The 13,280-nt window shown below is 33.1% G+C and overlaps 1 protein-coding gene across 11 annotated transcripts in view; it reads left to right on the top strand.

Annotated features, from left to right (window-relative positions):
* ptprea (protein tyrosine phosphatase receptor type Ea) overlaps positions 1–13,280 on the top strand; it is a 197,129-nt gene that overhangs the window by 135,708 nt on the left and 48,141 nt on the right. For 2 of the 11 annotated variants that reach the window (XM_021480417.3, XM_021480416.3), the window contains exons 3-6: positions 2,121–2,195; positions 4,620–4,716; positions 5,061–5,134; positions 11,814–11,903. In XM_021480417.3, coding sequence (XP_021336092.1) covers positions 2,126–2,195; positions 4,620–4,716; positions 5,061–5,134; positions 11,814–11,903 — 331 coding nt within the window. In that variant the 5' untranslated portion in view covers positions 2,121–2,125. The other 9 variants (XM_073918874.1, XM_003199651.7, XM_073918877.1 and 6 more) reach the window with 7 other exon arrangements.

The raw sequence follows: 13,280 nt of genomic DNA, 5'->3' as shown, positions 1-13,280 counted from the left end.
GCAAAAAGTACTATTGTAATTTATAGTAAATACTGTAGTGTTTTTGCCAATAGTTGAAATAATCTGTTGTGATTACCGTTGCTGTGGTAATACGACAACTATTGTAGTATATGCAAATTATCCAATACAATAGGTATATTATACTGCGTAACAGCATAATTTACGGAACAAAAATCTAAAGTATGCTACAGGATTTATTACAATTTATGTTTACTATACATCAGGGGCGTCGCTAGACCCCATTTACGTGCCCAGCGCCCCGGTAAATGCTTTGAGATACGATTTACTTTATATGCAAGTGTCTAGGGCGACACACAACAGATTTTATAAAATATCTTTTTTTCTATTGAATTGTCTATAGAATTTCATTCTAAGAAAATTAATATTTATCCGCGAAAAATTTCTTAAATTATCTTAGCATCACTCCAGTTGTGACTTTAAATTATTTTCTAGAGACATTAAGGATTAATTTTTGTTATTTATTTAGAATAACAATTGTATAATAACAATAGCACTACTATTTATTTATAGCCTACTTATAATTTTTTGTTTTAGAATTAGAAGTTATTTACCCAACACTGTTTTACTACACATTTTGCTAGTGCAATTTATTGCATATATATATATATATATATATATATATATACATGCTTAAATAGGCAATAAATTGCTTTTAAAAGTAATTAAACCCAACAACGTTTTACTACAAATCTTGCTCCTTTTTTGATGGGATTTATTTAAATTTCAGATAATGTGTTGTCTTTTCTCAGGACATCAGACAAAACATTTAATAAGATATGCTTACAATTATAATAAGTTGGATTTAAAAGAAGGCCTAACTTTTCCCACCACTGTTCATAACAGATATGGCTTGACCCCATCCCTACAGACATTGTGACGTCATTTATCAGGACATAAGTCAAAGCCTTAAAGATTTAGATATGTTTCGGATATTGATTGGAACAAAAAATAGGGCTCATCCCAAATAACTAATTACAAATAAGATAAAAGAAGTTTCATTCAGAATTATTCACCGTACATACCCAGTCAATACTCTTTTAGTAAGATATAAAAAAGATATTAATATTAATTGTTCATTTTGTGGGCAGCACCCTGAGTTCACTTATTTTGGCAATGCAATTACTCTAGGTTGCTTTGGAAAGACTTCTCACTTTTTATAATTGAGAATGTTGATGAGGAATTTTCCTTGCTGTGGGAGACTGTTTTGTTTGGTTTTGTTGATTATGGAACGAGGGCTTTACATAAAAAGAAAACATATATTCTCACTTTTGTATATTAATAAAAAATAGAAAATTAATTAAAGATTTAGATATGCTTACGATTATAATATATTACTTTTAATAGTAACTTTACCCAACACGTTTATCACAGATATGGCTATAAATCCCGTCCCTTTTCGGCGGGAATATTTAAGATATTGTGACGACCTGTTCACGGACGTCAGTTTAAAAGCATTTGAGGCATTTTGGTAAACGGAAAACGCCATTTGAAGACACGTTGGACTGTATCCTTGCAGTTTAGGCTTAAACAGCCACATTACACACTAAAGGAAAGTGAAAGTGTAAAATGCCTAAAGGCAGCTCTTGTGTGAGCGGGAGTGAGGCCATGTTATGAGGTGAGATGTAATGTATTTGCACTTCTAAATGTGTGAGTCACGTGATATTTAGATAACGGGTGGAGCAAACGCCGCTGACAAGCCTAAATATTCACATTTAAGTTTAATACACATTTAAGTTTAATCGTGTTCAGATTATGTTTTAACACCTTATAAAATCACATGGGTGGATGATTTATCTCGTTTATAAGCCTCTTGACTGTTTGCCTGATGCCTAAAATCGCTAAAGGGGAAAAAAGATTAAAATAAATAACCATATCTAATCGATGAGAGAATGTTTATAAGTCCTTCCAGAGCTCTGTTTTAATTTTCAGTATAAATGGTTTGAAACCATTGTGCTAATGCTGTTTTAAATGGTTTTGCTGACATCTAGTGGAGAAGTAGCGCAATGATGGTGTCTGGTAAAAAAGTGCTGTAATGTGGAGACTTATTCAAGGAACTTGTTTAATTACTTAATTTAATGATTTGTTTTCTTCTCTTGCAGACACAATGGTCCTTGTTTTGTTCCTATCAGTAACAACTCCACAGGTCACAACCAACGCAACAGAGAACAATCATGGTAAGCACTTATTATTTAGGTTTAACATCAATGATAATTCTACTACTAATAATATTAATAACGAAAATAATGTTTTTCTCTGCAAGTCCTAAACTTAAGAAAACCAATAAATAAATCATTAATAAAAAAGAATCAGTATTATAATATGGTTTTATTAATTGCATTTTGCGGGCGACACAGTTGCTCAGCGGTTAGCACTGTCACCTCACAGCAAGTGTCGCTGGTTCCAGTCCCAGCTGGGTCAGTTGGCATTTCTGTGTGGAGTTTGCATGTTCTCCCCGTATTGATGTTAGTTTCCTCCGGGTGCTCCAGTTTTCAAACACATGCGCTGTAGGTGAATTGAATAAACTGAATTGGTCGTAGTGTTTGCATGTAAGTGAGTGTGTGGGTGTTTCCCAGTACTGGGTTGCGGCTGGAAGGGCATCCGCTGTGTAAAACATATGCTGGATAAGTTGGCAGTTCATTAAGCGACCCCTGATGAACAAAGGGACTAAGCCGAAGGAAAATGAATGAATGAATAATTGTTTTCTTATCATTTCTATATTTTTATATATCTGTAGTAGATATAGTTGCATAATTATGGACCATTTTCACAAGCCTGATAAGACACGTTTAACTGCCATCATAATCTTAAATCCTTGAAAGTGTTTAATATTTAGATTTTTTTTAAAACCTATAAACATTTATGTGTATTTATGAATTACAGTATATTATCTTTTGCGCCAAATTACAAAAAAACGAATTACTGCTTATGCGAGGTGTTTCTGATGCAGCGTATCTATCTATCTATCTATCTATCTATCTATCTATCTATCTATCTATCTATCTATCTATCTATCTATCTATCTATCTATCTATCTATCTATCTATCTATCTATCTATCTATCTAACAACAAAAAATAAGGTCAAGAATCTTGGTGTGACTCTGGAGTCAGATCTGAGTTTCAACAGTCATCTCAAAGCAGTTAGTAAATCAGCATACTATCATCTCAAAAACATAGCAGGAATCAGATGCTTTGTTTCCAGTGAAGACTTAGAGAAACTTGTTCATGCTTTTATCAGCAGCAGGGTGGATTACTGTAATGGACTCCTCACTGGCCTTCCCAAAAAGACAGTCAGACAGTTGCAGCTCATCCAGAACGCTGCAGCCAGAATTTTGACCAGAAGCAGAAAATCAGAGCACATCACACCTGTCCTCAGGTCTCTACACTGGCTCCCAGTTTCATTCAGAATAGATTTTAAAGTATTATTACTGGTTTATAAATCACTAAATGGCCTAGGACCTCAATACATTACAGATATGCTCACTGAATACAAACCCAACAGATCACTCAGATCTTTAGGATCATATAAACTAGAAGTTCCAAAAGTTCAGTCAAAGCAGGGTGAATCAGCTTTCAGCCACTATGCCCCTCGCTGCTGGAATCAGCTTCCAGAAATGATCAGATGTGCTCCAACATTAGGCACGTTCAAATCGAGACTGAAAACACATCTGTTTAGCTGTGCCTTTACTGAATGAGCACTGTGCTGCGTCCGACAGATTGCACTATTATGTTTTTTCTCTTCTTCTTCATTCTTTTATATCATATTTGACCTGTTTTTATGTTTTTTAATCAGTTTTATTATTTGTTTTTATTTATTTTTTAATTTACTATTTTTTTACTTTCTTTTATTCTTGTTTATGTAAAGCACTTTGAAACTTGCCTTGCCTTATCTATCTATCTATCTATCTATCTATCTATCTATCTATCTATCTATCTATCTATCTATCTATCTATCTATCTATCTATCTATCTATCTATCTATCTATCTATCTATCTATCTATCTATCTATCTATATATATATACATATATGACATTTTTAAATATATAGTAAATTATAATATTTTTATATACCTATTTTTAATTTAATGTATATTATATATCTGGTAAATATCTGTTAACTACAACTTTTAATAATTTATTTAAATTAAATGATTTAGTAATCATAAAATGATTACTGAATGAGTAGGCATTACTCACAAACGACTGGAAAAGTCATGGAAACTCTGTGGTCAGGTCTGGTTTATAGTTGAACAGCATTTATCAGCATTTCTGCATCATGTGTTTGGTGTGGATTTGTGTTAAATCTGCCATGGATTACGCAGCCTGTGATTTTGGGCCTCAGTAAAGTGCTGATCGCAGGCTTTAGTGGGTGATTCCTGTCAAACCTGCTGTTAAATGAATGAGCGATGCTTATCGGCGCAGTCAAAACAGCACCAGGCTCTCTATTAAATCACTAATAATGCCTTGGACTTGACTGTCTGCCATCCCTCACTTAAAGCAGCTCAGTGTGGCCATTCCGGCTCCAGCGGCTCTGTTCGCAGGCCAGTTTCCTGTTCTTTTGTTCACTGTGGGTTTAACTGCCTCTCCTTCTTCCTTTAGGGGACCCGGGGCCGTTCAACACACACATCCTGTCCATATTGCTGGGGCTCTCCGTTTTGCTGCTTTTTCTAGGGTTGCTGACCTGGTATTGCCTCAGGTATGGCACAAATACACACGCACACACACACAAATACAGTGAGCCTGTCATGCCCACAAGCTCCACCCCTTTCTGATTAAAGGGAGGAGACAGGAACTGAGGCATGCTGTCACACACATACACATATTTATTCATACACTGTTGTAGCAAAGCCGCAGATTTGTGTGTGTGTGTATGTGTGCGTGGTTCAGGTGGTAGAGAGAGTGTGTGTGTGTGTGTCATTTTGTGAAGAAACAGATGAAAAAAAGCTCGAGTTTTCGTTGGTGAGATTGAGTTAAGATTGCGATAGCGTCCCGCATGTTGTCTAGTCTTGATCGGTGTGACCTTTTTGTTTGTCTTCTCAGGTTGAAAAACCAGAGGAAAGCTGTCATCACAGCCGTGGATAAGAAAGTGCCTAATGGCATCCTGGAAGAGCAAGGTAAACTGATTTTCTTGTGTTTGTGACTTTAGGATTTGATCAGAAAGCACAGTAAAGCTATCGGTTATCATTTTTTGGAACGGGATGCGAAGTGTTGTGGCAAGTTTCACTTTATCTGATCTGCTTTTTTTGGCTTCCTGTTGTCTCGAGATGCTGTATGTCGCGTGAAGTGAGCAGAGGGTTTTTTTTTGTTTTGTGTGTGTGTGGTACATGTGTTATTCAGTCTGCAATGGCTGAATAACAATGTTAAAGTCATTTTATTAATGATTATGGGTAATATTTAAGCTGTTATGGGGGTTTTGCGTGGTACACGTGTTATTCAGTATCAGTATACAATGACTGTAATTGTATTTAATATTTTCTTAATATTTATGGGCTATAGTGAAGTTCTTATGTTGTTTATTATGGTTATGTGTTATTCAGAATCAGTATGCGATGACTGAAATTGTGTTAATAAGTCTTTTTAATGGTTATGGGTGATTTTGTAGTTGTTAGGGTGTTTTTTTTTGTGTGGTACACGTGTTATTTAGTCTATAATGACTGAATAACAATGTTAAAATCATCTTTTCAATGAATATGGATAATATTTTAGGCAAGGCAAGTTTGTTTATATAACAGATTTTATACACAGTGGCAATTCAACATGCTTTATATAAACAGGAACAAAAGAGACAAGTATAAGAAAATAAAAAACAGGTAATAAGCCTAATTTAAACAGATATAAAAATGGTTAAAACAGATATAAATGTAGTTAAACAGATATTAAAATGGTTAAACAGATATAAAAATGGTTAAAACAGATAGCTGTTATGGGGTTTTGTATGGTAATGTGTTATTCAGAATCAGTATACAATGACTAAAATTGGGTTAAATTAATCTTTTTAATGGTTATGGATGATTTTGTAGTTGTTAGGGTGTTTTTTGGTGTGGTACACGTGTTATTTAGTCTACAATGACTGAATAACAATGTTAAAATCATCTTTTCAATGAGTATGGATAATATTTTAGGCAAGGCAAGTTTGTTTATATAACAGATTTTATACACAGTGGCAATTCAACATGCTTTACATAAACAGAAACAAAAGAGACAAGTATAAGAAAATAAAAACAGGTAATAAACATAATTTAAACAGATATAAAAATGATTAAAACACAGCTGTTATGGGGGTTTTGTTTGGTACACATGTTATTCAGTATCAGTATACAATGACTGTAATTGTGTTTAATATTTTCTTAATATTTTTGGGCAATATTTTAGTTCTTATGTTGTTTTATATAGTAATGTGTTATTTGGAATCTGTATACAATGACTGAAATTGTGTTAAATTAATCTTTTTAATGGTTATGGGAGATTTTGTAGTTGTTAGGGTGTTTTTTGGTGTGGTACACGTGTTATTTAGTCTACAATGACTGAATAACAATGTTAAATTCATCTTTTCAATGAATATGGATAATATGGTAATGTGTTATTCAGAATCAGTATGCAATGACTGAAATTTTGTTAATAAGTCTTTTTAATGGTTATGGGTGATTTTGTAGTTGTTAGGGTGTTTTTTGGTGTGGTACACGTGTTATTTAGTCTACAATGTGTTAAAGTCATTTTCCTAAAGATTATGGGTAATATTGTAATTGTTATGGTATTGTGTGGCACACATGCTATTCAGTATTAGTATACAATGACCGTGTAATTGTTAAAATCATCTTTTTAGTGATTATGAGTAATATTTTAGTTGTTATGGCGTTTGATATGGTAAAGTTGATATGGTAAAATGATCAGAATCAGTATACAATGACTGTAATTGTGTTAAAATACTTTCTTAAGGATTATAGGTAGGGCCAGACAGAGACGTTTTTTGTTATTTCTGCACAGAATTTCGTAAATAAATCTGCGGCTATATACGTAATGATTTTGGTAGTATTGTAACTAAAAATGTAATATATAAAATATTTGACCTTTTAACATTTTATTTAATGTAAATTAAATTTATTTAATTTAATGTTTACATTGCAAACAGATCCACTTATTTGCTAAACAATGCATGTCTCTCATATAATACATCTACTAAAACACAGAAAATATTACTTTACAAACTGTAGTGTAAATAAATTGAATTAATGTTTTCATATTAGTCAATAGCATTACTGAAATTAATTTAGTCTACACTAAAAACTGAATAAATATAAATTAACACATAGTTACACAAGTAAATAAATGGACTCAACAATGGGCTAAGACTCTCTAAATTTATGCACGCAGATTCCATGTGGGCCTAATTATGGGTTCTGTTTTACAGTTGTTGTTAAAGTACTGATGATGATTGCTCTTTAGAGATAACTATTTACTAGGAGCATGTCTATGGTGTCGATTTGGATTAGTCAATTAACTTAGGTTGCATGTTTTTGGACGGTGGGAGGAAACCAGGGAACCCGGGGGGAACCACACGTGAGCATGGGGAGAACGTGTAAACTCCAAACAGAAACGTTAGCTGGCTTGGTAAGGACTAGAACCAGTGACGTTCTTGCTGTGAGGCAACAGTGCTAACCACTGGGCCACCGTGCCATCCATCTAGGAAAGGATGAGGAGCAGGGGTGGAAGGAGGGATTCTTTAAAATGAAGATTGCTGTCATATGGAACTCAGGGTATTTATAGGGGCTTAGGAAGCGTCTGATTGGTGGATAATAAATTGAATAATGCAGGACCAGCTGCAAGCAATCATAAGCTTGTAATCCTCTCGAATATAGTTTCTAAATAAACTTCACAAAAAAATCAGAAAGGTGCTAATAATTCTGACTTCAACTGTATATAGACACACACACAAACACACACACACAATATATATATATATATATATATATATATATATATATATATATATATATATATATATATATATATATATATATATATATATATATATATATATATWTWTATATATATATATATATATATATATATATATATATATATATATATATATATATATATACATACACACACACACACACACACAAAATAACAAAATATTTAAAAAAAATATCAAAAAAATATATATCTTAAAGGGGCTAATAATTATGAATTATTAAAAAAACTGCTTTTATTCTAGCTAAAATAAAACAAGTAAGCACTCACACTATACTTTCCGAACCGTGCCCAGACTCGTTTTCCGGATTGTTTGAGAAGTGTGAGTGCTCTGAATTGGGCTCGGGTACAGATCAGTTGGACAAATTATTAATAAAAAATTTAAGATTTTTTATTTTTTTATTTCTTATTATGGTTATGCAAAGGTAACACAATAATTAACAAACTTACATTTTTACTAAATAATTATATTTACTCTTTAATCAACTTTTATCTCTCTCTTTAAATATTTACATTCATTCTACATTTAATCGGCAAAACAAAGAATATTCTGACACATTTCTAATTTAGGATCAGTTATCATAATATTAAAAGTGTTGAATGTTGTTGCGTGGATACAGAGCTGTAAAGGGGAAACACAACACTTTGTAGTTATTAATATTTCCTCAAAAAAAAAAAAACAAATTCAAACATGACTAAATCAATGTGAAAGAGGAAGAACGCTTCTTTTTTAAACAACTGTTCCTGTTTGCTTTTATTAGAGTTTACTTGAATTAACAGAAAAGCTGTGGCTCACGGTTAGCCATATGAAAGCCCATGTTTCTTAGACACCGATCAGATTAAACAGAGCTCAAACTGAGACTAATCTCCTCTAGATGATCTCAGATTTGACTAAATGATAAAATTTCAGTTTTTTGGGAGCTAAATCCCTCTATAAAGAGACCTTTTTTTGTGCCAGAGATTATGTTCCCTGTCAAAGGGTTTACAGATTTATGTAATGGACTTCCTCTGCTCTCTTTCTCCTAATATCCTGACGGAAATCTCTCTCAAGGAATATTTTGTGAGCCAAACGACACACTTCAAGCATGCAGTCGATAAGACTTTAGCTTGTGTTCAAACCACAACATTCAGTAAAATAGTTTTTGGCATTCAGCGGTAAATGTAACCTTTGTAGAGGAAGTGGTTTGACTTATTTTCAGCTCTCAGAGCCACCTTTGTCTGCTTGAATACTACACTAGGATTTAAATGATTATTTCCTGTACAATATATTGTTTTAAATGACAAAAGCATCAATAATAAGACATTTTGTTTGACCTTTTTGACATCAACAGTTTCAAAGTGAGGTCATTAACATAAATTAGCATATTTAAAAAGCTACTCAAACTAAAAATCCTTATTGTAAAGTGTGACCATAAGTCATTTCGTTTACATTTTTTGACATAAAACATTTCAAAGTGGAATAAATAACATAAATTAGCATATTTATTTAATATATTTTATAGTGTATACGAAATGCTACAACTACATTTTTATATACCCATAAAACACATGACACTGGATTTCAGGTTAAACTAAACTTTTGTTTTGACATGTGTTTACTTAATTTTTATTTATTTATTTATTTATTTATTTATTTATTTATTTATTATTATTTTAATGTTTGAAACATTCTGAACATTTGTGGAGATTGATTTCAGGAATTCAAACCCTCATATAGTGAGACCGATCATTTATTCATCTTCCACACTATTGAACACAATGGAAATTATACTGAAGAAAGTTTGAGGAAAAATAGCCATTTACTGCTATAGTAGAGCTGCACGATTCTGGCTAAAATGAGAACATCAATTTTTTCGCTTAAAATCAAGATCAAGATTTTCTCATGATTCTATAGATGTAAAATAAAGAGTAATATGAATAGGCCATTGTTATTGTCATTTCTCAAACATATGGTAAAACAGCACTAATAATATTATGTGTAAGTTTACTGTTGGTTAAAATGCAAAAAGTAGACTTTGAATGGTGGACTTAAATAGACTTTAGATTTGTCCTGGTCATTAATGCACAGTAAAGTGATGACATCAGAATACAATTATTCATAATTCTAAACTTAAACTATTATGTTTGAGACATGTGCTTGCCATTTTTCATTGCCAACATTATTAGACATTTTTTACTACTGGTAAAATCAGACATTTGTCATTATCAGATTCCCTCTTGCATTATATTTAACATTATATAGCCTAGAGTAAGTATACTGACACAGTTAAACATTTATTTCCATGCACAACACTCTGTGTTCGCTATGAAAGAAAAACATATTAAATGCTTGTCGTAATCATAACTCTAAAATGCGATATGATTATTTAAATGATGCGCATGCTTTCAGTTTCATTTTCACTGCCTAGTGCGGTTCATACTTCCAGCGCGGCTCCTAAACGATCACTCTGTGCCACAAACTGAATGTTATTTACAACTTTATTACCTGTTATTCACAGCCTATGCAGGTTCTGTTCACTAAAGTAGACGCGCGCACGTCTACCACAAAGTAGGGCGTGCGCCCGCCCTCTCTGTGGTAACTGCTCACAGTCAGCAGCTCACGTCATGTGTAATTTCGCAGTCGCGAATACATCATTACATTAAGACAGAAATTACATTTTTGGATGAATCATACCCAGACGGAATCTGCGCTCGCAGAATTTTGCAGATTTTCTGCAGATTTCCAGCCCATCATTATTTCTGTTCATTTACTTAATGAAATGTGGGTAAATCTATATTTATTCAGTTTTTATTCAGTGTTAATGCAGTTTTTTCCAACATTGTTTAGAATATACTGTTTTATGTTCAACAAAATCATTTAAAAATCATAAAGTGTGTGCAATTGGTGAGAAAATGTAGATTTTTTTTTTTTGTTTTTACATTTTTTTTTGGGGTGAACTATCCCAAACTATTAAAAAAAGTTGACAGCTTAAAATTGTAAGGCAACTTGCTGCACAGCTTTTTTGTGTTGACAACTTTTAACCCAAGCACACTCAAAAAAATGACTTTTGCAGCTTGTTCAAACTACTTATTTAAAATAAGTTGAAACAATGCATTTTTTATGGGTTGGGGGTACTTTGTTTTTTTTTAACTTAATTTAATTTTAAATTTTAAATTAACTAAAATTAATTAATACTTTTAATTAATTTTACTTTACAAACATGAAGTAATTGTGTGCAAACCAGCATTGTTTACAGTGTGCTGCACTTGACTCAAGTGATTTAAGTTGATTCAACCTAAGAAGCTCTGGAGCAAGTAGCCTTACAATTTTAAGTTGAGTCAATATTTTTACATTGCTTTAAGACTAAACTTTAAAAAAAACTTTACTTTCCATTGCCTTAGAAGTAACAAATTGATTTTTCTTAAGAAACGTAAGTAATTTAGTTGTACCTTAGAACTGTTAAGTTCACGTAACTTATTTTTTATAATTATGTGCATAGTTCATAATAATAATAATAATAATAATTCCTTACATTTATATAGCGCTTTTCTGGACACTCAAAGCACTTTACACATTTTTGGGGAATCTCCTCATCCACCACCAGTGTGCAGCATCCACCTGGATGTGACGGCAGCCATATTGCACACCACCTGATTGGTGGAGAGGAGACAGTGATGAAGCCAATTACAATAAGGGGGTGACTAATAGGCCATGATGGACAGAGGCCAGGGCGCAAATTTGGAGTTAACATACAAATTTTTATTGATTTTTAATGACCAAAACCTCGGTAATCACAACCTTGGTTTAACGTCTATATGTATGTGTGTGTTTGTGAATAGAGGAATATATAGATGTGGATGTGGATGTGGATATGGATATGGATATGGATGAGGATGAGGATGAGGATGATCTTGGCTGGCCATCAGAAGGTCTGGTATAAAGTATATGTGGTGTTATGAACAGATTTGGCTGTCTAAACTCTGTATCTAACAACTCGCCTTCTCTAACCTCTAATCCAGTGGTTGTGGGTTTCGTTTGGTGCTACGAGGGTCACCTGTGGCTTTCTTGTTTCAAATCGTTTGTATATGCCTATATTTTTAAAAAATATTCCTACAGTACGTGTCTTATATAAAAGCATGCTGAAACAAGATGGTGTTGGCATGTTTGTTTGGTTGTTTTTCTTGGTGAACAACTGTGATCAAATGTTTGACAGGATGTAGTTGTTAAAGAAGCGTTTTTTTTTTTTTTTTTTTTTTTTTACAGTCGGGTGTTAGACTTTATGATTGATTAAAATGTGTGAATTTGTGAATTCTAAATGACTGTTTACACTAATATCAAACCCAATCATATTGATTGATGATAGAGATCAAATCTATGTACACACCTCACCCAGATCTGCATAACTGTGTGTTCACACCGAAGGCGGCGAGAGTGTCAAAGTTCGCTCCGGCCACCCTGGCGACAACGCTGTCTGCCTTCACAGCTCCGCATTGAGAGCATCAAAATTTGTTACATTAATCTTACATTTAAAGAAAACACTGCAGCATATCTGCATATCTCACTTACATTCCCACATAAAAACATGGTTTCTAGCATGAAAATATTGTGCACTTTTTATCTAATTAATTTAAAAACGTAAGATCATATATCAAGATCATCATATGTCTGCAATATTCTGAAGTTGTTATAGTTAGCATGTAATAACATTAATGCACATCAGTAACTCTCCAGTAATTTTTTCAAATGTATGTTCCTGGAAGAAAACATCGTAAATAACTTGAAATCTGGCGACCGCAATAATCAAACCGTAGGGACCAACTGTGGTCGAAATCAACGCTTACAGGACTGTGTTTTCTGCAATCTTCTCAAGCAGTGGACTTCTACATTTTGATTGGTTGCCGCCGTACAGCGTCATAGCTCATTACCATAAAGTTGACTTGATTTCAAATATCCTCAACGTCCACACTGGCGAAGATGCACCGTGCTGCTCCTCACAGCTGATCGGTAAATTCTAGATTGGATACACGGCCGTCTGGAAGCACATCAATATAGCAGCATTTTTTATAACACTTTATAACAATATTTAATATTTTTACAGTACTGTCACGGTTAAGTTTAGGGTCGGGTGGGGTAGGCATTAAATAATACAATTTATTGGGGGATTTAATAGATAGCATAAATAATACTCTGTATAACTACTGTTTTTATGTTACTGTGACGGTTGGGGTCAGGGTTGGAATAGGGGTCGACAATAATAAAATACAATAAATGGGAAATTTAATAAATAATATCAACAATTCTTGTTA

This window comes from Danio rerio, chromosome 12, assembly GCF_049306965.1.
Source record: "Danio rerio strain Tuebingen ecotype United States chromosome 12, GRCz12tu, whole genome shotgun sequence".
Taxonomy (NCBI): domain Eukaryota; kingdom Metazoa; phylum Chordata; class Actinopteri; order Cypriniformes; family Danionidae; genus Danio; species Danio rerio.
This window is presented reverse-complemented; position numbering and strand designations above follow the sequence as displayed.